At 43.1% G+C, this 24965-nt stretch overlaps 1 protein-coding gene across 10 annotated transcripts in view; it reads left to right on the top strand.

Annotated features, from left to right (window-relative positions):
* nalcn (sodium leak channel, non-selective) overlaps nucleotides 1-21027 on the top strand; it is a 67514-nt gene extending 46487 nt beyond the window's left edge. For all 10 annotated transcript variants that reach the window (XM_047601460.1, XM_047601456.1, XM_047601459.1 and 7 more), the window contains 29 exons: nucleotides 3392-3528; nucleotides 3994-4135; nucleotides 4292-4365; nucleotides 5575-5676; nucleotides 5787-5856; nucleotides 5969-6060; nucleotides 6157-6279; nucleotides 6834-6890; nucleotides 7395-7515; nucleotides 7592-7723; nucleotides 9490-9657; nucleotides 10353-10457; nucleotides 10697-10803; nucleotides 10884-11004; nucleotides 11113-11211; nucleotides 11628-11721; nucleotides 13686-13792; nucleotides 13890-13964; nucleotides 14052-14171; nucleotides 14252-14320; nucleotides 14421-14569; nucleotides 14695-14788; nucleotides 15230-15362; nucleotides 16783-16898; nucleotides 17359-17516; nucleotides 18342-18492; nucleotides 18583-18732; nucleotides 18869-18986; nucleotides 20159-21027. In XM_047601460.1, the coding sequence (XP_047457416.1) occupies nucleotides 3392-3528; nucleotides 3994-4135; nucleotides 4292-4365; nucleotides 5575-5676; nucleotides 5787-5856; nucleotides 5969-6060; nucleotides 6157-6279; nucleotides 6834-6890; nucleotides 7395-7515; nucleotides 7592-7723; nucleotides 9490-9657; nucleotides 10353-10457; nucleotides 10697-10803; nucleotides 10884-11004; nucleotides 11113-11211; nucleotides 11628-11721; nucleotides 13686-13792; nucleotides 13890-13964; nucleotides 14052-14171; nucleotides 14252-14320; nucleotides 14421-14569; nucleotides 14695-14788; nucleotides 15230-15362; nucleotides 16783-16898; nucleotides 17359-17516; nucleotides 18342-18492; nucleotides 18583-18732; nucleotides 18869-18986; nucleotides 20159-20301 (3327 nt within the window). In that variant the 3' untranslated portion in view covers nucleotides 20302-21027. The remainder of the gene's footprint in view (nucleotides 1-3391; nucleotides 3529-3993; nucleotides 4136-4291; nucleotides 4366-5574; nucleotides 5677-5786; nucleotides 5857-5968; nucleotides 6061-6156; nucleotides 6280-6833; nucleotides 6891-7394; nucleotides 7516-7591; nucleotides 7724-9489; nucleotides 9658-10352; nucleotides 10458-10696; nucleotides 10804-10883; nucleotides 11005-11112; nucleotides 11212-11627; nucleotides 11722-13685; nucleotides 13793-13889; nucleotides 13965-14051; nucleotides 14172-14251; nucleotides 14321-14420; nucleotides 14570-14694; nucleotides 14789-15229; nucleotides 15363-16782; nucleotides 16899-17358; nucleotides 17517-18341; nucleotides 18493-18582; nucleotides 18733-18868; nucleotides 18987-20158) is intronic.
* The last annotated feature ends 3938 nt before the right edge of the window (nucleotides 21028-24965 follow it).

Genomic DNA, 24965 nt, shown 5'->3' with positions numbered 1-24965 from the left:
TATTATTATTATTGAAAGTCTATAAACTAAAATGAAGCTCTTCCGACCTCTATAGCACTTTAGGTAAATGCAAGAGGAATGCAGTAAACCTCCTCACTGATAAGTCTCAGCTCTTAGATCCAGCGTGCTCTTACTCTGCATTTAAGGATTTTAAGGTATTAGTACCGGATTGAATTATAAATAGTGTTCTTATTCAGGGTTTTATGTCTTTGTTCAAGCAAAAGACACTTTTAAAAGTGTTTACTCCCAGCTGGTTTTCACTCCATCAGACCTTTCAGCCTCTTGCCTGTGACCATTTTGATCCTGGCTACTTTTATCTGCTCCCAAAGCTCTCCCTGAACTATGGCTACAACTGAATTTAGTCTAATGCTAATGGTCTGTATTAGGTTTCCTCCTCCCGAGAAACCTGTGGAAATCCCGGATGGAAAGTTCCTTAGCTCAGCGGAGCCTGAAATTGGCTTGAATGGAGGGGGACGCAGAGGCAAGTCACCTGAATGGGTCTCAAGGCAAAACGCATTAGTCTTGGCTCCATTGTTGCACCGGCGTACACTAAATCTCATCAGTGGCCGACCGAGTAGTAGTTTTGATTTATCAGACGTTCACTGTGACACAGAAAGAAACTGATCCACCTTTTTTTACCTACACACACATGAATCCAGACAAACAGGTTGAATGCACGTTCTACAAGCTTGTCACATGTGTCGCACATGTACACACATGTGGAAGCAATGCTTATCCTTTAAGGCTCAAACATTTTGTGGTCAGTGGATACGAGCTGTAAATATGACACTGTGTATGACACAAAGTTAAACGGACTCGTTACATGTATGACTCATTTCCTGAAGCCGATACAGAGCAAGATTCGCATTTATTTGTATTTGTCTTCACACAAAGAATATATTGTGCAACCTTTTAGCTTTCCTTTTAGCTGCTAAACGCTCTATCTTCACCAGCCTGTTGAACCAACTTGATGATTTTTTGTTTTGTTTTGTTTAAATGTGCAGCTACTGCACAGTCAGAGATTTTTTTGGCTTCGTGAATGCTCAAGTTGTTCCATTTTAAAGCAAAATAAAGAGCTGAAACGTGTTAAGATACTGCAAAATAATACTGATTAGAACTTTTAAGCACACTGACATAAGGAAAATACATACAAATGAAGACACAAATGTTTATCTGCATATCAGAGACGGTTACACATAAAAACCAATAATTAACAAGCGACACATTCAGCTTGGAAACACTCTGTTCCTGTGTTCTTGCTTCTCTGTGTGTGCTTTATCGATTCCACGTATTGAACAGACCAAAGGTCCTCTGAATATGTACAATTGTGAGTGATCTATTGGCGCACACGCTCACCAGGTGAACTTTTACCGGACGGCCTTATACTGCGTCAATAACTGAGGAAACCATATATCACTATGGCTGAAGAAGCATTTTTTCTAGTGTGATTTCTAATTAAACCGTGCGCACCCTTATTTATTTCCAGAGTGGGTTGGTCCCCAGATGCAGCGTGTAATAAATAAATTGAAGTACGTGAATAAGTGCGCCTGACTCAACGGTGCTCGACTTGTGTCAAAGTATTTTAACAGCGTTTCCAGTTGAACGTATCGCTCTCCCTGAAGCACTTCTTCTCTCATGTGTGGGGGGTAAAAAAAAAGAGGACGGAACAACTGAAGTTCACGGGACTGAAGGAGGCAATTAACTGAATCCCAAGCTAAAACTGAGATGCAGTCGTTTATAAAGAAGGATAAATGTAAGCTCACATTGATAGTGAAGAACATATGCTCTGAGAGGTTAATGAAGCCAGATGGACTCACGGAGAGGTTTTGCTGTATTGGGAAGCTGCTGCATATAAGTGCGCGGAGCCTTGGTTAAACCGTACATCTCGCTGACTCGGCCCAATTGATTAGGACCCTTGGGAGCAGTAGGGTCCATACTAACCCTGCACTGTATGTGTCTGTGCATGTCTGTGCGTGTGCATATGTTTGTGCGTTCTGCTTCAGCATCCAAATATACAGGTTCTATTTGAGATGACTGCAGCACTTTCTGCAAGTTCCACCAACAGAACTGCAAGGTTTTTTTTTCTATTGTATTGCGCTGCAGCAGATACAGTATGAAAACATCTTTCTGCAACGTTGTTTTTCCATCTTGAAATCTGTTTGCATGTGTGTTCATCGCTTAAGTTTCGTGTCATTATTTATTTATTTTTCTGCCCATTTCCATCCAATATTTTATCCGTTTCACCCATCTGAGTCGTTGCCCCGTTGCCTCTTTCTACCCGGCGTCTATCTTGGGAGACGGAATATAGACAGGCAGCCTAGGCAAGCAAATGCTGGTGCATAATTCCGTCTTCACAGTACGCCACTCGACCGCTCAACCCACTCGGGGTGAAAAAAAAAGAAGCTGCCGCATTTCAGTCTGCTAGGTAAAAGAAAGTGGATAGACAGATTTCCATTCCCTCCTTTGTCAGGTCTCTGCTTCACCTGGCTGTTATCCCTCACACACACTAGAGGCTGTTCTAGTCATTCGGTTGCTCAGTCAGACAAGCGCTGGCAGAAATACCAATACGCGCCAACAGAACGGGGGGACATTTTTATCGGCTGACAGACAGACAAACGCCCCGACTGACAGAGGAAACACTAAGCCCAGTCAATATATTTCACGGCGGCTTCCTTCTCGAAATGATAAGCTGCCATTCACTGTTGCTCCGAATGCACTTCACTTCCAGGCCTAATCTGCAATGCATCAAGGGTTATCTGCAGAAAGAGAATACCTGCAAGGGAATTTCAATCAGCCTCCCACATATGTAATTAAATGGAAATAATTGCTTCCATTCCCTTTGTCATCTTTTTATTTCACCCGTCTGGGCCGCAGTGCTTAAGCCTGCTCGCATGCACATTATTCTGTCACCACCTTTTCTTTTCTTCATTAACCACTCCAAAGTAATCTTTCTTTTTTTTTCTTTCGTTGCCTTCTCCCTTCTTTTGTAAAAAAAAAAAAAAAAAAAAGTAAGTGGGATCTCATCGTCAATGTGGCTGTCTGTACTGTATGTGCTGTGTGTGTGTGCGTGTATGTGTGTGTTTTGTAGATAAGTGTGTTGCTGCCATCATCAGGCGGAAACCTAACGCTGCACCCCCAAAGCTCAGATAAAACCAGTTTCCTCTGGTAAATCCCAGGCTCAGTCTCGTGCCCTTTCCTCGTGAATACCAAGGGTTCTCCAGCAGTTTTCAAAATCCCGAACGTTTCCACAGCCCAATCCCACATAAACTGTGTTCCGCTTCCTCTCCTTTTGTGTCTTATTTGAATCCCCCTTCATTCTCACCCCTTTTGCAGTATCTCGCTGTTCGGTTGTGTTCTGTGCCTGACCTGCCTCTCCTCCTCCCTCTGACAGCTCAAGCAAAGCGAAGCTAATGCTGACACCAAAGAGAAGCTCCCTCTGCGACTCAGGATCTTTGAAAAGTTCCCAAACAGACCTCAGATGGTGAAGATCTCCAAGCTCCCGTCTGATTTCACTGTGCCCAGGATCAGGTACGCAGCCACAAGCAGACACACACGTCACTTATGTCACTTATAGATGTAAATGTCTGCTTTGCTGTTGAGAAATGCGTCCAGTAAGAAGAAGTCTCTGTATACAGTGTAGCATTTAATATTTTGACCAAGAGAGAAACATGTCATATCTTCTCCTTGTAGATAGTAACCGATAATGATTTTGTGCTATGCTGCTTTTAGCAGGAGAGATGGACTGTGTCCCACACAATGGACCTCTTAATCAATTTTACCATTTAGCTGCTGATTAGTGCACAGCTGGGTCCTTCTCTCCCCAGAAATCCTCCTCTGCAGCCCATCTGCTGAGCTGCTGCAGCCTCCTCTGACACATTTCGCGGCTGCATTTGCGGAGATGATTGAGCCTTCATCCACCTTTCTGTGGGACACCGTGGATTAGAATCCGTCAGACTTGCGTGTGATGTTTGTGTGGGTTGTTGTGCACTGTAGGGAGAGTTTCATGAAGCAGTTTATCGATCGCCAGCAGCAGGACACCAGTTGTCTGTTCCGGCGTCTTCCCTCCGCTTCCTCCTCCTCTTGTGACCACTCCAAACGCTCGGCCATCGAAGACAACAAGTATATTGACCAGAAGGTACTTTCACAGACTTTTACTTACGTTCTTATTTAATCGCTACATGTGTCTCTCCAACACACGCACTGGGCGTGGAGATAAAAGTGATTGCTCTGTCTACATTGCTATAAACGAAGAAACAACCAGCTAATTGAATTTCTCGATGTTCTCCGTCAGCTTCGCAGGTCAATATTTAGCATTCGGGCTCGCAACCTTCTGGAAAAAGAAACAACAATCAATAAAATCCTTCGGTAAGACACATCAACACCTACCCAGTAAGCTTGGTTGTGGTGATTTGCAGGTTAAACATTTGGTTTCAACAATGTTTTGGCAACCCTACGTTAGGACTATGACAAAATGCAGTTGCCGAAATGCTGTTGGAACAATGCTTATTCATAACCTACATGACTGAAAGGCTCTAAATCTAGTCTAATATTAAGAAGGACATGCTGACGTCTTTGCACCTGCAATTGTAAAGAAACACTGTATTATATTGTCTGTATCCAGGACGTCACGCAATTTTGGCTTTACCCATTTCCTTGGAGACAACAGCTAGATGTGTTTAGTATGCATCATCTCCAGTCATAAAAATGCATCCCAGCCTTTGTGTGGGTGAAACTAATAATGCGTGTGCATATTAGATGGAGATCTACAGCAACAGCACTCTTGTATTGTTAACGTTTGTCTCTTTTTGCACACACGCACAAAACACACACGCCAACACATTCACGCACGCACACACACACACACACACACACACACACACACACACACACACACACACACACACCAGACCTACTTCAGACTCATTTACTGTGGCGATGAAGTAAATGGATAATTTGCTGTTCAGCATGGCAGAGCTGGCACTAAGTGCAGATTAGCTTGCCGGCACCGTGTCCAATCTGCCCCCCTTCACCCCTCTTATTCTGTCGGGCCTGAAAGATAGACGGCACATCAGTAGTCATAACACGTTCTGTCTGGCCTGCCATCTTCCACACTAACACACAATTAGGCTCACATACCAATGCAGACAAATGCACGCGCTCACACCCAGTTCAGCATATGCGGGCATTCAGGCGTACTTATTGCTAATAAACAAGTAATCTCTCAGAGTCTCTGCAAATGATTACAAAACACACACTGCTGGTGCCCACAGTGTCATTAGCTCTGTTCTGGTACATGGCTCTGCTGTTAGCCAGAAAGGACAGGCATACCCCACACACACACACACACACACACACACACACACACACACACACACGCTGACTAATAGAAGCTCTTTCACAGTGAAAGTCCGGGTTGGTACTCTTACGGGTCCAGACGGAGGTGAGCCAAAGATAGCTTGTTAGGCAGGAAAATACAGTGGATGCAGCTGTGTTGGCGATGGCCTCGCACGCTGACTTTGTTTAGTTGCTATTGTATTGATCAAGAACAAACATTTTCATGTCCACGGTTCCCAGGGCTTGTACCAGACAGCGTATGCTAAGTGGATCCTTTGAAGGCCAGCCAGCCAAAGAACGCTCCATACTCAGCGTTCAGCATCACATACGGCAGGAGCGCAGGTCTGGTACACACACGCACACGCGCACAAAACGCAAACGAGTGCTTACCTGTGCTTCATTACCTTGAAACATCAAGGTGACATCTTATAGTCTGCCTATTGTGTCTGCAGATCTCTGCGACATGGTTCCACGAGTCAGAGGATCAGCCGTGGGAAGTCGCTGGAGACTCTCACGCAAGATGTGAGAGCAAAATCATGCATTACAAACTTGATTAATGTCATCTGCTCCTTCAGACTGACTCAAAGATGTAGCATGCGAGAAGATATATGCCGTACGCTGTCTCTTTTCCCAGCATTCCAGCACAGTGCGCTACCGAAACGCCCAGAGAGAGGACAGCGAGATCAAGATGATCCAAGAAAAGAAAGAACAAGCTGAAATGAAGAGGTATTAACGCCAAGTATAGAGCTATTACCGTTCAGTGAGCTATGGTTATGATCCTTTCCGTTCAGTTGACGTAAATTTGTCTGGGTTTGTGCGCAGAAAAGTTCAGGAGGAGGAGCTCAGGGAGAACCATCCATACTTCGATAAGCCTCTTTTCATTGTGGGTCGCGAGCACCGTTTCCGGAACTTCTGCAGGGTGATCGTTCGAGCTCGCTTCAATGCGTAAGATTGGTCTTTTAGTTTAATCAGTGTAGAGATATGCTCTACATTTGCTATTTTTCAGGGTTCTTAGCTGACTCCAAATGGCTCCAGATGATCATAACCATTGACCTTTGACTAAAGACGAATGAACCTCATGTGACATCTGACTGCGTCTGACTGAGCCTTAATTCCGCTAAGGCAGAGAGCTAACAACCTGAGATGGGACCCAACTGTCACTCAAAGCAACCATGCCCTAAATTATGCATAAGTTTAAGCTTTAATAGAAAATAAATACCCATACAATTGCCATGACTGGAGATAAATTGAGTATAAAGTTGGGCTTTTTAACAGGGAGCTCTGTGGGGATTGACTCCTTTTTGGAGCCAGTCTCAAATGGACATTCAAGGAACTTTTAGCCCTGGCATGATGGCTTCATTTATCAGCCCCAGATGTTGCCCCTGAACATATAACAACGTATCAACAATGTTATAGATTTGAAGTAAAGTGGAAGTAAAATGGTCGTATGACTACTTTTTACTCATCCTTTATTTTATTCCCTCTGAATTCATATCTAGATCCAAAACAGACCCAATAACGGGAGCAGTCAAGAACACCAAATACCACCAGCTGTAGTAAGTGTGATGAATTATTGATTCCTTTACTACTTGATGTTCATTCTACATGAGGGGAATACTCATTAATTCTGTTGCTTATTACCTGCCCGTTGTGCCTCCCCAAACTGCGGCAAAGGAATGAAATTTTTAAACCAGGAGCTGTTGAAATATAATTCCCTCATTATGCAACCTGATAGTAATGCAGCCAAGCAGAGCGACTGATTATTAAAGTGAGAGGCAGTCCTTTGGATCAGATACCATTGGCGCCTGGGGATTTTCACTGACATCCTGCTGTAGAACAGATCGGGCTGCTCACACGCACAAAGATTTATTCTCATTCAGCTGCTGGTACCTCTTGCCGCCTTCTCCCTCTCTCTTGGTCTTCCCCTGTCTCTTTGTGTAGAATTATCCCCGGGTGTTTCGCATGTTTGCAAGCGAAAAGCTTTCTTGACCTACTTACACTGTACATACTATTTCTCCATGTTACCCTGAAAGTCTGTATTAATGTGTGTGCCACTGTAGCGATCTCCTGGGCTTGGTCACCTATCTGGATTGGGTTATGATTGTGGTGACCATCTGCTCCTGCATCTCCATGATGTTTGAATCACCCTTCACCAGGGTCATGCACGTCCCCACGCTCCAGGTAATGAACCAGATTTCATTGAAAAAGAAACTGGTATACGAATGAAGAGCTGTTAAAACCGTGGTGTCTGTTTCAGATCGGGGAGTACGTGTTTGTGATATTCATGAGCATAGAGCTCAACCTGAAGATCATGGCCGACGGCCTGTTCTTCACCCCCACAGCGGTCATCAGAGACTTCGGAGGAGTTATGGACATCTTCATCTATCTCGTGAGAAATCAAATATAAAGGCTGCTTCCTTTAAACGTGATTGGTTCTGTTTGATAATTCTTCAGGGACGTAACAAAAGAGACTGAATGCTGAATCCCCAGAATTTCAATAGTTCCTGCATACAGCTTCGTAAAAATTTACTAACTAGCTTTGTTATCCTCTCTGACATGGTCCATACAATTTTGACTTAACAGAAACAAATGTATGTTGTGTAATTACCAAAATTACCAAAAGATTCCAAAACTTGGTACTACATGCACCGTGAGCATGGGAGCCAAAATGTGCAAAAATATAATATAATATAGCTACATTCAACCATTTAATGTGGAAAAATATTCTATCAAATGAGAAAACTGAGTGACCATAAAATAAAAACCTGCCAGGAGACTCAAACAGAGCACTAAAACACAAACAATCCTCAAGTCTCCTTGCCAGAACAGCTGTGACCCGTCGAACTGAATGTACTCATAAAAAAGCGCATACACTCATAAAGTAAGATATATGCTACCTGCAATAGCTCTCTGCTCAAAGTTTCTTCCTATTGAAACGGAGTTTTTATTTGTTATTTTTTTTTTTTTTTACCATCGTCTTTGGCGCTTGCCCTTGGGGTCCTGATCTTATGTTACTGTGAAGCGCATCAACACAGTTTTTTATGGTTTTTGACACTATTAATAAAAGTGAATCTTACATATAGCACGAACAAAATGTTCTCAGCCTCTGTTCCATTGGTCTTTATATTTCTGAAACAAAAAACAAACGCATGTTACATTATTGTACCCATCAACACCCAAACAATTTTCCGCATGCATTTGCCATCATAGACGATAGCAATTTAAGTTATCTTACACTATCTTTTTTTAGTGTTTGCTGCTTTTTTGCAGCATTTCAATTGTTTTTTTTGTTTTTTTACATCCTTGTACTTTGCATAAAAGCCTACATAAGTATAACAAATTTTTCCTTTTTACATTTCAAATTACCAATACATGAGCAATTGTATTGTCATTATAGAATAGTTTGTCTGTGAAATAGAAGTGGGTTTTTAATTGCAGGTACACTAGGTATTGTTAAACATCATTCTAAAACTAAACTAAACATCGAATATGACAGGGGTGTTCAATGTTTTTTCAGGCCAGGGACCCAAACTGAAAGATTACCTACTGTACGTGTTCTATATTAAACTCAGCCAAGGGCTATTTACAAATATGCATCATTATTTACGTTCAGTATTAAGCTACTCAAGTAATACACGGGTTAAAATATTCATTTCAAATATGTGCAGTAGTTGGGTGGCCATGCACCTGCAGTAAACATAGTTGTACACATGTGTACATGTGAAGAAAATGATTGACGGATTCAAGTTTTAAATTTAAACCTAGCTAAATGTAGTAGGGACAGTGAATCACCAAGCCATTTTGGCCTCATATTTTGCATTCGTGTTAATGTGTATTTAAATTTGTGGAGGAAAATTGTAAAAAAATATATAAAACATGTCTATTAAACCAAAGATTTTGCGACCCCCCTGCAGTCACTCTGCAGACCCCCTAGGGGTCGCGGACCCCCTGTTAAAGACCTATGGAATATGAGATTAAAGTCTTGGCTTGCAGTAGAACCCATCTGTTCAAGGTTAGCACTAAGAGGATGGAGCAATTCAACTTTATTTCACGAAAACAGTAATTTCCAGCCATGCCATGAACATCTGTACGATCCGTAGGATGCTCTCATTGCCCTTCGCCATTCGTCTTTTCCTTGTGCTGTGTTAACTGCAGGTGAGTCTGATCTTTCTGTGCTGGCTGCCTCCTGACGTCCCTCCTGAGTCTGGGGCTCAGCTGCTGATGATGCTGCGCTGCCTGCGTCCGCTCAGGATCTTCAAGCTGGTACCCCAGATGAGGAAGGTGGTGCGGGAGGTCCTCAAAGGATTCAAGGAGATTTTCCTGGTTAGTTGTCACATACAATTTTGTGTGTCAAAATTTAGCAGCTTTAGCTTTTTTTGTTTTGTTTTTACATATTAAATATATATATAAGTCTGTTTATATTAATGAAACAACCCTGTCAGCTGTTGTATACTACATGCACAATGCACAACTACTTTCAATCATTTAATTAGGGGGAAAAAAAATATTAGAAACCTAAGCGACCATAAAATTAAGATTTGCTGCCGTTTTCAGGCAAGTGGTAACTTCTTTACACCCATCAGCCAGGCAGGTGGGATCCTCTGGGGCCTGTGGGTTGCAGGGTGCAGCCACTGTGGATTGCATTGGGATCGAGGGACTTTGTTTCCTCAAACTGTTCCTGAGCAGTTTTTGTGGGAGCGCTCTTGTCATCGGGGAGTTCGTGCCTGTTTCATGTCAGAGTAACATTCACGCGAATGTCAGGACCCCATTGCCCCATGGGCTTTTCTTACCTTTGCCTACCAAGAAATATATGATATTTTCATTCTTTTAATATTCTATTACCAGGAGCATGCAACAGTTACAGATTTTCTTTGAGTCTGACGTATTTCTCTCAGCGGGTTCCTACGTCCTCAGACGCCTGACGTGCTTAGATTTGCACTCTAGCCTCTGAGACTACATTGCTACATTGGATTACGTTGGTCTGTCTGCCTTAAACTCGTGATTGATTCTTCCCGCAGGTTTCCATTCTGCTCCTCACACTAATGCTGGTGTTCGCAAGCTTTGGAGTTCAGCTGTTTGCCGGAAAGCTCGCCAAGTGCAACGACCCCCATATCCTTAAACGGGTACAGCAAGCAACATAATCTCCTCACTAAACCATCTCCTCCCTTTCTACGCTCCCTGCAGAGACTCACTAAGTAACACAAAAAAAAAAAAAAACGGTTTCCCCTGTCAAATCGATAATCCGGAGCTTCCTTTTAACCTACTTTCTTAAGACCAGTGATTTAATAGTTTTACACTAAAACTCGGCAAAAAAAAATGGGCATAGTCTTTACTTTATGTTTTACTGTGTGCTCTCTCTCAGGAGGATTGTCACGGTATATTCCGAATAAATGTCAGCGTTTCCAAAAACCTCAACTTGAGGCTAAAGCCTGGAGAGAAGAAACCGGGTTTCTGGGTACCACGTGTCTGGTAAGACTTTTTTTCACGCTGTTTTTTAGGATTGTTTTTCACAGCCAGTGATTAATGTATCCATTTTTGTCCTTTTCCAGGGCCAACCCTCGCAACTTTAACTTTGACAATGTGGGAAATGCCATGTTGGCCCTGTTCGAAGTGCTGTCACTGAAAGGCTGGGTGGAGGTCCGAGACGTCATCATTCACCGCGTTGGACCGGTACTGATACGACCTAACCTTTCTAATATCTGCCATGGAAGTTTTCTCTGCTCCCTACTTTATCCTACACTGTTACTCAGCCCAGTTTATACACCTCTGTGTCTACAGATCCATGGCATCTACATCCACGTCTTTGTGTTTCTGGGGTGCATGATTGGACTCACTCTCTTTGTCGGAGTGGTCATCGCAAACTTCAATGAGAACAAGGTATGAGTCACACTTATAGCCACTGTGTGTGGCTGTGTTAGCAATAATAATAATAATAATGTATAAATTATGAGGCACTTTTTTTCTCATGAGCATGATTACCCAAGAATAAACTTCATACTGGCGCCGCAGGTAGCCCACATGGAGTAGGGGATATGATTAGACTTTAATGTGCCTCGCTTCATAGATTTACATATTAATGAGGGAGACGTTACGCCGGCACCCTTGACGCGCTATTAGCACTGAGAGCATACTTCTCTTTTTGTCACAGAGATCATAGAAGAACATAAAACAATTCGCCTGTTTTCAAAGATTACATTAAAGTTGTCTTTAACTTCAGCTCCACATCAGTTAGACCACAAGGCTTTCAAAAGTGCCACCTTCAGGGATTAAATGTGTCGTTCTCCCTACGTCAGGGTACCGCTCTGCTGACAGTAGACCAGAGAAGATGGGAGGATCTGAAGAGTCGACTGAAAATAGCCCAGCCTCTCCACCTACCCCCGCGCCCAGGTAGGGCCACGCACTAAAATATGTGCAAGAAACGCTTTGCACATCATCCTGTAACACAGCGCAGATCTAAAGCACAGTGACACTCACGTCTTTATCGCTCTCTCTCAACTGTGAGGTGTGTGTGTGTGTGTGTATTTGTCTGTTGTTGAGCAGCACCTGCATGATTAATCCATATTTAATAGTCCTTGTTTTTCATTGAGGATTGATGCATGGGTGGATTCGTCTTGACACCCAATTGATTACCAGCAGCCGTAATCTGAATATTAAGACAGACAATGCAAATGGCTCAGACACTGAATCACACATGTACCTGCCCTCAGCAGAAAATGTATTTACCCAACTTCACACCTCCGTTAAAGTGAACTACTCTTCCACTCATGCTAAATTTATATTTATGGACAGGTGCTCACAAATTCCATACGCCGTCTACACCCGACTCTTATTGACCCATATTTCCCAGGGGAACACCGCACGTTTGCACCGTTGCTCTCCCATATGTGATTAGAGTCATGAGAACGGCTGAAGTACCTTTGAGGCAGTGTGGGAAATTGCCTGTTAGTACGGTGGAGGCTGAGAACTAACAGAAAATCAATGGCTTCGGTTTTAGTCTGCGGTGCCGCTTACACCAGCAGTATCAGCCCGACTTTGATCCGCATCCAAAGGCCCTCAGCCCCGGCAGCACTCACCCTCTGCTGGCAGATCAGTACAGCACAGAGCCGGCCTTCACCCATACGGTCCTGGTCACAGTACTCGCATGTACACCGACCAGGCATAACATTCCTAATATTGTGTAGATCTCCTTTGTGCCTCCAAAACAGTTCAGTGAGTCATCAGAGAATGGACATGGGCCTATGAGTTGAGGTTTAGGAGCCTCTGTGGATCATCACAGATGCTTGATCAGTTTGGGAGGGAGTGAATTTGGAGGCCAGGTGCTGTTTGTCATGTTTTATTGAGTTGTACCTAAACTGTTTTCTGTGTGTGCGTGTCTGTGTCTGAGTGTCACTGCTGTGGGGTGGTTGTACCTGGTCCAGGTCCAAAAGTTTCTCAGCAGAACGCTGACTTGTCACAAGATGCTCAGTGTTATTTATTCCTCCTGTCAGTGGGTTTAATGTTGTGGCTGATCGGTGCCTGCGACTGGACGTGATGCCGTTTGTTTGCCCGCTTTGACGTGGACGGCAGAGCCAGTTAGGAAAATGATTTGCAGAAAAGATATTCTCAGAGACGGATTTGTTGTTGTTGAGATGGATAAAATAATTTGTCAGTTTTAAATCTCGAACGCTGACAAATTAAACAAGAAGGAAATTTAAAGTGCATGTGAACAGAGCCAACTAATCTTTTAAACCACAGAGCAGTTAGAGCCAGAAGGGGCAAATGAAATATAGTATTATTAGGCAGAGTTAGGACGGGGTTCGGTAGTGGCCAACAAACTTAGCACCTCCTAAAGTACTTAATAACTTGGACAGATAAGAAAAACTTTTCTGTCTGGGAAATAAGAAAGAAGAACATCCAAAATATGATGACATTGTTCCTTAAATGTGATTACGGTATACTGCCTCAGATAAGGTTATAAAAGCTTTCCAATTATGCCTAATGGGACAGATGATGTCACCTGAAGTATTTCTCTGTGGGCTATCTTGCCAAAATCCTAAGAATATTTACATTGTTTGCATTTATTTGCTACCCTCATCTTGACACTAGTGCATTTGCTTGAATAAATGTGTGTAAAAAAAAAAAAACTACAGCACAGAAAAGTCCAACAGCATGCAAACCATGAGTGCCATCTGCTGGACGGTTAATGATACTACCCCAGATTCAAACATCAGACAGCTTGACAGAGAGGTTTTAGAAACTGAAATCTAATCAATGACTCAATCATAACTGCCTGAAAATGTGAAATCCCTACAGAAGGCTTTTAATCGCTGCGCAGGTTTTAGTGAATCTCCGGTTTCCTGTCTGTCTTGCAGAGAATGGAGGTTTTCGAGCCAAGATGTATGACATTACTCAACACCCTTTCTTCAAACGCGGCATTGCTGTGCTGGTGTTGGCACAATCTGTCCTGCTGTCAGTCAAGGTGAGGGCTCAACTTGCAATGCATCGTGTATTTTCCAACTCATTTTAGGGATGATGTATGCAAACTGACCGTAACGTGCATGGGTCTGCTTCTGTAGTGGGACGTAGATGATAAAGTCACATTCCCCCTTGCCACCATGTCCGTGGTCTTCACCTTTATATTTGTGCTGGAGGTAAGCTTCTGCTTTCTGCTGAATACAGACATAGTTTTTAAGCTTTACTGTGATCACTTCGTCTGATGCCAGACTAATGTTTCCTAGGTGACAATGAAGCTGATCGCCATGTCTCCAGCGGGTTACTGGCAGAGCCGACGGAATCGCTACGACCTGCTGGTCACGTCACTGGGCGTCATCTGGATAGTCCTGCACTTTTCATTACTGGTTAGGAAAAAAATACAGTTTCTTTGAGGGAATTCCAATACATGAAAATAGAAAATAACCCTATAATCCCACCCATTCAGAATGCATATACCTACATGATGGGCACGTGCGTGATAGTCTTCAGGTTCTTCACAATATGTGGGAAACATGTGAGTATTTTTACGAAAAGAAAAAGGGTTTTGCCAAAAAATATTTGTGATACTGTAGTGATGAAATAATAATCGGAACATGTGTGTACGATGTGTGAAGGTGACGCTGAAGATGCTGCTGCTGACTGTAGTAGTGAGCATGTACAAGAGCTTCTTCATCATCGTGGGGATGTTCCTCCTCCTCCTCTGCTATGCATTTGCTGGAGTTGTTCTCTTTGGAACTGTCAAATACGGAGAGAACATTAACCGGTACTTATCATTTTATTTTTTTATTATTATTTTTTTTATTCTAAAGAACAATGCAGCCTGTAAGCAGAGGTAAGACATGACAAGACATGGACTTTGTTCTCTCCGTTTGTCTCCTCCAATCACAGGCACGCCAACTTCTCCACAGCGGGCAAAGCTATCACCGTTCTCTTCCGTATAGTCACTGGGGAAGATTGGAATAAAATCATGCACGACTGCATGGTAAGATGGACAGGACAAAGGAACAGACCACGCATTCTCAATCTGGAAAAATGATATGTATTGTTTACGTTACGTTTTGTTGTTGTTGGAGGGTTGCTTCACCTCAATTTTCTGCTGCACCTCCAGTACAAAAGGATTCGTAGTGCTCACAAGAGTTACCGTGGTTACATTGTGTTGTCCATATCGCTGTGGCACTGATTTCACTGTCAGCAGTTTTTTTGGAGCCTATTAGATACAAAAGAACTAGTGGCAGTGGAAACTGTTGACATGGCGATCTGCATGCTTAGTTATCTCCATGTAAGTAGGAAAACATGCTTTCTGTGATTCAGGTCAGCCGACCACTTAACTCACTTTCATGGAACATTTAATGTGTTTAATGCCCAACTGGTTGATGCAAATTATATTTAATTAGTTTTTTTTTTTTTTTTTTTCTGTCCACAGGTGCAGCCTCCATTCTGCACACCGGATAAACTTCGCTACTGGGAGACTGATTGTGGCAACTATGCTGGAGCGCTCATCTACTTCTGCTCTTTCTATGTCATTATAGCCTACATCATGCTCAACTTACTAGTAGGTCAGTGTGTGCTTTTTTTAACACCACATCACACTGACGCATTATTTTTTTTTATTTTTATTTATTTATTTATTTATTTGTTTATTTATTTATTTTTTGTCTGCATTTGTCTGCATAGTTGAACACCACAGGGTGTCAACATTATATGAGTTTGATGCAGTTATATTCTTGCAGCTGAAAGCTTTATTACTTCACTGACGCATTATTGACTTGCCTTTAATTCTGGAACCAAATGCAATTTCCTAGAACGTTACATTACATAGGGTTTGATCAAAGTATGAGTAAATTCCAGTTTTGTTTCAGGGATTTAGCTGTTACATGCAGAAAGTGCAGATAAAATAACATAAGCTGCATCCAAATATGTAGGGGCTAACTGTAAGTCAATGGAGAGACCCGAGTAATAGTGCATATACTGTATAAAATCTGTTTCTTTTTCGTTTTAAGTTTTGCAATACTGCAAACTTAAGCTCACCTACATGAGGCTTAGTCCTCTTTCTATCATTTATCATTTGTCCCCCTGTCAGACAGTGCTGCACAGCCAGAAGGACAGAGGTAGAATGCAAGAGGCAGAAAATACACTAACTTAATATCACACACAAATGAAGTAATGCAGGAAAAAAGAAATGCAAGAGTGACTGTAGTAAATTGATCATATTGATGTGGATTTGTCCTTTCGTTTGAGCTTCAGTCATTCAAATGATCAAATGTTATTTACAGTACATAGCACTTTAAAACAATTTAAATGAAATTAAAGGGATTGGCACAAATTTAAGATATAAAAACATGACTACAGAAAATAAATTGATTGCAATAAGACAATCGTAATAATAACAGCAGAAACGGTAAACACTAAATAATCGCAGACGATATTGTTCAACTGAAATGCTATTTTTGTGCCACTCTGCATACAACTCTGTCGATATTTCTTGCTTCTGATGCGTTTAGTTTGGAGGTCAGTTCCTTCTTATCTGAGATGATCTCTACTAGCTTATTTAGCTGGAAATAAAAGGCTATTAACAAGTGACTCAGTCTGCCAGGTGTCAGGAGATACTGTGCCTTCTAGCACGTACAAATTAGTGGTGGCTAAAAAACTGATCACCCCACAGATACGCTCAGTGTGGAGCGGATGGATGGATGGATGGATAGATAGATAGCTTGTGCTATTATATTTATAACAACAGTCAACGGGAACCTCACACAATTGATGCATCTTTAATCAGTTTCTCCTTTTTACTGCAGCCAACTCATGATGTTCCATATAAGTGAGAGTGATTTAGCTAAAGCAGGCACCCCAAAACAACTTGCATCCATTGCTCTGCAAAAGGGGATGACTGAGGCGTCTTACGATGCAAACTATTTAAATATCGCATTATGAAATATCTGTATCTATTAGTATTAATACCCATGTCTACCGCTGCAGCCATCATTGTGGAGAACTTCTCCCTGTTCTACTCCACTGAGGAGGACCAGCTGCTGAGTTATAATGACCTGAGGCACTTCCAGATCATCTGGAACATGGTGGACGACAAACGAGAGGTGAGAAATTAGCAACAGGAGAGAGGACGAGAAGACTGTAGAGAACCATGTGGGACAGTGAGAGAAAAGATAAAAGTGCTAATGAGAATGGACGATGGCATTGAGTAATAGGAGTGAATATAATGAGAACAGTGGGTGCTGGAAAAAAAATGTGGATCTGTCCGCCCTCCTATCTGTCTGTGATGTCATCCACATATAAAGCTGATTTCAATTATTTGTGCAGGCATGTGCAACCAAGACTGTGAAAAGTTCATTAAAAGTTTATACTTGCTCAGATTCTTGTTAGAGATGATAACGTGGAGCTGTAGCATATCAATTACCGTGTAATCGTAATTGTCATCTGCAGTTCAACAAAGATCTTTCAGTTCTGAAACACACCTGTAAGACACAGTATCGTAGGGATCACATCATGTCATTGCCTCCTTATTAACTCTGAGGCCTGTGTGGCTGTTCCCTGCAGGGTGTGATCCCAACGTCCAGGGTGAAGTTTCTGCTTCGTCTGCTCAGGGGCAGGCTGGAGGTGGACCTGGACAAAGACAAGCTGCTGTTCAAACACATGTGCTACGAGATGGAGCGGCTTCACAGCGGAGGAGATGTGACCTTCCATGACGTACTCAGGTGAGTTTGGATCGATATATCGGGCCGATATTTGTATTTGATATTTGTTCTTTTTACTGGTGTCGGCATTCAGGGGTGCGTTCGTCGATACATATATTCTTTTCCTGGCATCCACAGGCCTGTGCAGCCCATACATTGCCCCCGCATTTTCTCAGCTGGAAAATGCTTGTGCTCCACCTCTGTTAAGTATTGTTTGTGTTCAATAAATGTTTATCATGTAAATGGAGGGAGAAAAAAGCACTATTGGCTCGAAATATCGGTGTGTCGATCAAGGTAAAAAAAAAAAAAAATTGGTATCGACCTTAAAAATCCATATCGGTCGATCTCTACTATTAACCCTCAAACGCAGGACATTGCAGACTCATTATCATATTAAATCAAGTGCTCAGCTTTATGTCTTTGACAATGTGCTTGTGTCAGATTTTGAAATATGATAAAAAAAGAGCACTTTTTATGATGCCTTAACCCAGACGCAACATGAGTTGAGGTGTCTGTTTGACCCATCGTTCAGAGTTTTTTTCACGATTATTGCTCTGCAGCTGAATTACAGGTTTGTTTCAGTGCAGCATTTTCAAAGTTTACTTTTTTTTTCATCATTTCATCATTTATCTGAAATACCACTTGGTGCAGTGGTTTGAACCTGATGGAAATTCTGTATCGAGTGCATGTTCTCACACAGTGACTGGACAGAATTAGTAGCACGAGTTAGCATCAGTTAATTGTTTCATTGCTTTAACACTATGAAAATGCACTGACTCTCTTAAATGTGTCCCTCTTGTGTGCGTGTGGTTTGCTGTACGTGTATGCGTGCATGTGATCATACAGCATGCTATCCTATCGCTCGGTGGACATTAGAAAGTCTCTCCAGCTGGAGGAGCTGTTGGCCAGGGAACAGCTTGAGTACACCATTGAAGAAGAGGTCGCCAAGCAGACCATACGTATGTGGCTCAAGAAATGCCTCAAACGCATCCGGGCGGTGAGTCTCTCAACTGCAAACTGAATTTGTACGACAGTTGCAATGCATATCTCTTTTTGTGAGCGCAAATGCATATGTGTGTGCGTACAGAAGCAGCAGCAGTCCTGCAGCATCATCCACAGCTTGAGAGAGAGCCAGAAGCAAGAGTTGCACCACTTCCTCAACCCTCCCAGCATAGAGACCACAGTGCCAAGTGAAGACCACAATGCTAATAACCCAGACAACCCCTCGCAGCCTGAGGTAGAGCCCCGCTCCCATACCTTCACCGCGTACACACCCTTTCATGCGCACAGCTTGATGTACAGCGAGCACATCATACAATCTGCAGGTGTGCGCTTGCAGTGGTGAAACTAAGGATATCTCTTTCTTTGTTCAGATGAGTGGTCTCCAGCAGCTGCTGAGCCCCACGCTGTCAGACAGAGGAGGGTACAGACAGGACTCCTCAGACCTGGGGAGACCACAGAGGAAGCTGGGACAGTGGCGGCTGCCTGCGGGTGTGTGTGCCTCCGTGTGCTGAGTGTACACTACAAGTTTTATTTAGGAGACATTATTTCAAAGTCAACCCAAACAAAGTTTTACTCTGGTTTAGAAAACTAGGCAGTTCGTTCGTGTAACCTGATATTATAGGAAAGGAACCGAGAGAAGTCTGTGAAGATCTTGGGGTAAAATTACACTGATCAGCCACAACATTATAACCACTGACAGGAGAAGTAAATACCATTGGCCGGAGCGGTTTATAGAGAGAGTCTGGCCAACTAGGGAATGGACTGTCTGAGCTATCCTATGCTGATTGGTTCTGAGCTGGTCACGTGTTTTATGGGCTTCACGTTAGATGCATCTAACCAATATTCAGCAGTAGAGAAGAATAAAACTGGATTAAAAGTTAAAATATGCCACAGTGCTCAGCCTGCGGCTCCAGCACAGGATTGGAAAAACACGTGGGAAACTTCCCCGTTTCCACTGTGAACAAAACACCGAAAGAAAGTTATGGGAGCAGAAGATTAAAAGAAAGAACTGGATGTCAACTGATTTCTCTCCTATTATGTGAGGTAAACGTCACTGTCTCTCTTTGACATTTGTTAAGATTTTATATAGGAAAAATAAAGCGAGCATTTTACAGGCTCATTTAAGATATTTAAAGTAAGTAAGACGCTGGGATATTTAAGTGAGGGCTTTTTACATATTAACAGATGTTGGCAATAACATTTATAGGCCTGTTAATGGTGAAAATAAGCAGTTTATTTCAACACAGCACATCTGCCGCATAGCGTTATAGCGATGTATCTAACATCGGCCCATGATTTCAGTTGGCCACACTCTCTGCCATTGGCCATCTTGTGACAATACAATGTTCTGCAGGGAAACTTTTGGATCTAGACCAGGCACCCCCACCCCATAGCTATGACACTCCTCGATGGATGCAGGATGCAGCCTGACACAGACACACACAATAAACAGTTGAGGAACTACTCAAAAAGCATGAAAAACAGCATCCTGTTACCAGACACCACAGGAGGCCCATGTCCTTTCTCTGATGAGTCTCAACTGTAACAATATTAGAAAGATGGTCAGTGTATCCCATTGTGGAATTGGAAGTATAGGGACAAAACACAGGTTGATGTTATGAATTTCTCTTCTATATGTGTGTGTGTGTGTTTTATTCTAGGTCGCACAAGTGTCAAGTCCATTGTTTGCAAGATGAACCCCGTCAACGATGAGGCCTCTTCGGGATCAGAGGTGAAGAAGTGGTGGACCCGGCAGCTGACCGTCGAGAGCGACGAGAGCGGCGACGACCTCATTGACATTTAGAGATGAGTTGCGGTGCATCCTGCAGTGTTTTACAGATGAGCTGAGACGCTTGCTGCTTGACTCGAGCTGTTTCCATTTCCTCTCGTTCGCTAAAAAACGTCACTGTTTCTGATCTTTCTACCGCTGTGTGTGTGTGTGCGCGCGGAGGCCGTCGAGGAGACATTTGTTGAGCGGCCGTTTTGCTGTGCAGTTACAATTTCATACCTCTGGGATATACTTTGCTTTACTCGTGTGGTTTCTGCTGAGTTTTTCCTCCGCTGAGTTTTTTTCTATGCAGGCACAGATTAATGGCTGAGGCCGAGATATCCATATGTCAACAAACCACGAAGCTGCTGCCGTTTGTGTTCTCAACTGTTTCATGTTAATATTTGAAACTGTCGGCTGCGCTGATGCAGATCGTTTCTAACGTCCTTTCATGTTGTTCTCTGTTCATATCTCTTCTTTAGTCAGTGTTGATGATGATGTCTCTTGTGGTCTTCAGTATTAGTCACATAAATGTCCCTTTTTCCAATAGTCACTTTATACTTAAACCAGGCTTCTTGTTCTCGTTGGCAGAACAAGCAAATTAAAGACATTTTTAGAATTATGACTGTGAATGTATTTAAAAGTTAAATTTATCTGTATTTGTGCAGCATTATTACATAAACTATTTTGTAAATTATGATAAATCTTTAGCTTTATCGAGTATTCAAATATTCTAATAAAGGCCTAATCTGTTTAGGCATTTATGAGCAAAAGCATGGTGAGATTGATTTAATAACTTTTATATTTCACACCAAACTTGTAGGAGGTGTTTTTGTCTAAAACGATTTGCAATAAGGGAACTGAAGCCCAATGAGTACATATACACCTAAATATATTAACGGATCTTTGTTGTCAGGTGAAGTTGATCACACTGATGGTAGTGGTACAGTGGAACGTCTCAGCAGGTGTCAGGCAGCAAGTGAACAATGATTTCTTGAAGTCTGTGCTGACGAAGCAGGAAAAATTCAAGGATGTCAGCGACTTTGTGAAGGATCCAACTTTGATGGCTTGATGACATCTGGGTCAGAGTGTCTTTTAAACATCGGGCCTTATGGGATGTTTCTGGTATGCTTCAGACCAAGGAACCACCACTGGTTGAGAATATACAGACTCATGGTTCCCGGAGGCTTCACTGACACACATAGTGAGCCGAGGCTTGCTACCAATGTGACATCAAGATACTGTACCACAAATGGCCGTTAACAGCCACAAGGACAGAATATTTTTGGACTTTTATTTTGGGACTCTCCTTACTAATGAACAAATGTCACATACGGTGCTTTTTTCTTTTCAGGCGTTCATTCATAATAGCGGTTGTATGTTTTTTGGTGGATGAATGAGCTAAAACTCAGTGACGCAGGAGCACATTTTTAAATGCAAACTCAATGCATCTTTATGTGTCACTTCCCAGATTGGATGTTAAAGCAACCTCTGAACAGGCCCTTTAATGCTGGCTGTAGTAGAAAGGCGTGAAAACAAACAGTGCATCGCAGCATAGCAGTGTGTGAACCTCCCTAGCTGCTGACCATTCAGAATTCCCATCACGACCTCGGCCTGCAGCCAAAAGCACCACGGAGCTGGACCGTGGAGCAGTGGAACAAGGATGGCCTGGTCACGTTTTCTTTTGCAACCTACGGACAACAGTACGCGTCCTTTACCTCGAGAAGATATGGCACCACCATGGTAAGACTGTTGGAGGAAACGTAATTCTCTGTGCAACATTTCTGGGAATGTTCCTTCACCACTAACCCTAACCCTAACCCTAAGGCATCAGAACTTCCATGTTACAGCGGGACAATGCACTTTGTCACACTGAAGAGATTCTTCATGACTGGGTTCAGAAACGTGAGAAATGTTGGGGCCCCATCTGTCAACTTACAGGAGTTACTGTGTCTGAATCTGCTGCTAACATCCTGGCACCTGATACCATGGGACACCTTACGGACTCTGTGCCCTGATGGGTTAAACTTGTTATGGATGAAACATTTATTGACTAAGAAGCTTGTGAACTCGTAGGCGCCCTCACTGCCTAACAATGAGTCATCATACCTCATGGATCGTTTAACTAAAGATGAGACTCTGCAGACTGGTCATTGAAAACCCGGACCAGGAAGAAATACCACAAAATGCAGAAGCCAGTATGTGTGCTCACTACGACAACACAATGTTCTGTTGGCATTCATTTGTGTGGATGACCAGACCAGGCACCCCTACCACATAGCAATAACACCTCTTGATGTTAGCAGCAGGAAGCAGCCTGACAAAGGCGCACGCACAAAAATGGTTTAGGAACAACTCCAAAAAAACAACAACAAAAAAACATGAAGAACAGCACAAGGTGTTGACCTGGCCTCCAAATTCACTAGATCCCAAACTGATCAAGTATCTCTGGGTTACACTGGAACCAGCCTGATAATGACACAATGTTAATCCTGATGAAAACATCAGTTAACAGACGTTTTTACCACCTGTTCTACAGTATGAGATTGACAGAAATCCAGATGTTATACATCTCTAAATGTATAGACGGCAGAAACAAAATAGTCCCTCATCCTTGATTATCACGACTTGTCTTACACATTCATTTGGGTTCGTGTAATTACCCTTCTATCCAAACATACGATTATACAAACACAGAAGTGCAACAGAGTGGACAGATGCTGCTTAATGATTCTCCTCGCGCACACATCTGCTCAGATCAAACAGTCTCAACCCCGTCTGTGGGTAACACCGCCCTCTCCTGGATACACGCTGAGCTTCCCCTGATAAGCCGCTCACCATTTTTTTTTTTTCTCATCACGTTGTCCGAAAAACCTTGCTCCTTTACATTATTTTGCAGTGCGTGACGTGCAGCTCAGAGGAAAAGTGAGTCAGCTGTGGTCACGTCTGCCGCTGGGGTTCAGGTTTGAAGGAAATACATCATGTTTTTTTATTATTTATTTTACTTTTCTTCTTCCCTTCTTAACATATTCCCCGTCGAGTCATTTCTTATCCTGGTTCCCAGCTCTTGCTCTGTTTCCCAGCGATGATGACAGCCCCTGCGTGTCACGTGCTACGAGGAGCTCGCTACGGATCTGGATGAGCTCAGTTTCCGCCCGGTCGTCCGGGTCACCGCGAGTCTGCGCCGTTCCACCGAATGAGATGCGGTTGACCCGGAGGGGGGGTACGGACGCTGCGGGCGCTGCACACAAACAAACACGTAAACAGAGGTGTTGTGTTCAAGCCTCTCATTTCACTCCGCGCGCTCCTTGATGAAGCATTTATTTCCAGTCAATTCACCAGACAATCACTCCCGGGTCAGATTGGATCTAATTGACTAATGCGCTCGCGCTGGCTGCAACTAAAGCATTTCCCCCTTAACAAGGGCCCTCGTTAGACACAGAATTAGCCCATTAAAAGAAACAGGGTCTTCATTTGTCCATTCAAAAGCCTGGTAAGTTTCACAGTTGATGGAGTGTGTATGGGGTTGGCCGGATAATGAATGTGGAGGGAATGGGTGGGGGGGGGGGGGTGGGGGGGGTGCAGAGAGAATCAGCTGCCCGTGGGACGCCCGCTCGCTCTATAGAAATCATGACTTACTCACACATTCCAGCCTCTCGGTGACTGAGTGCTCTCGCCGACATATGGTCCTGTAGGGAAACAGTGTGACATCAGCCCTCTTGCCAATCAACTGTCTTTAATTTGTCTTTTCTCACTCTTTCTTCTCTTCAACCATCGCCTCTTAAGCTCCACTTAGCTGAGGACTAGCTCATCAAAGGGCTTTTTCTCCTTTTTTTTTTTCTGTCTTCTTCTTCTTATTTTCACCCTGCGTGGCAGAACACTTTTTTTTTTGTCTTTTAATTGCCTCCGCACCACACTGGCTCTTACGGGGCCTGTTGTTTTTACCCTCTCTATTGTAATTTGCCCACCTCTCCCTCGTGCATGTCCACTGCTTATTTAGGGGCCTAATTGAGGCACTTTGGTAATTGAGGAGGAAGTTCTTAAGAGCAGAGGGAGTGGAAGAGCGTCTTTGAGTCGAGATTACCTGTAATTAAAGTACATGATGGCTTTGATAGCTCGGTTCCCTCCCGTCGAGATGTCTCATTCAAAACCCCGGCGGTGACGGCATCACATGGGCTATGAAATGCCTTCTGCGATGCGAGACCGTCGCAGGCACACAGATCCAAGTGCCGCATGCGTGGCAGAGCTACTGAGGATTAAATAAAAGACACATACTGCACAACCCCAAGTGTAGATGCCGATGACTCTCCACGGCTAATTAAAAACTCGCCCTGGAGGAGGAGGCGGCTTTGGAAATGTGTAATTTAGGGCACACTTGTGACCCTTATCCAGAAAAAGTCTGAATTTTTTTGCGGCCAATCTGATTATTAACTCGAAATGAGCCCTTGAATGTATAAACGCTTCCAAAGCTGTAAATCATGAGGTTCATCATCAACCTTTGACCTTGTATATATGGCCGAATCTGAGCATGAGCAACATGAGGGAGAATTCTTCCACATTATCCTCAGCTGCCGCTTCTGAATCATGTACACGCACCTTCGCCAAAGCAAGAAAAGCGCATTATAAATCATTCCAGGCACTGAGCCAAGACCAGACACCAAACCGAAGAGATGAGCAGTCCAAACATCCAGCCACATGAG

This window comes from Mugil cephalus, chromosome 12, assembly GCF_022458985.1.
Source record: "Mugil cephalus isolate CIBA_MC_2020 chromosome 12, CIBA_Mcephalus_1.1, whole genome shotgun sequence".
NCBI classification, from domain to species: Eukaryota; Metazoa; Chordata; class Actinopteri; order Mugiliformes; family Mugilidae; genus Mugil; species Mugil cephalus.
This window is presented reverse-complemented; position numbering and strand designations above follow the sequence as displayed.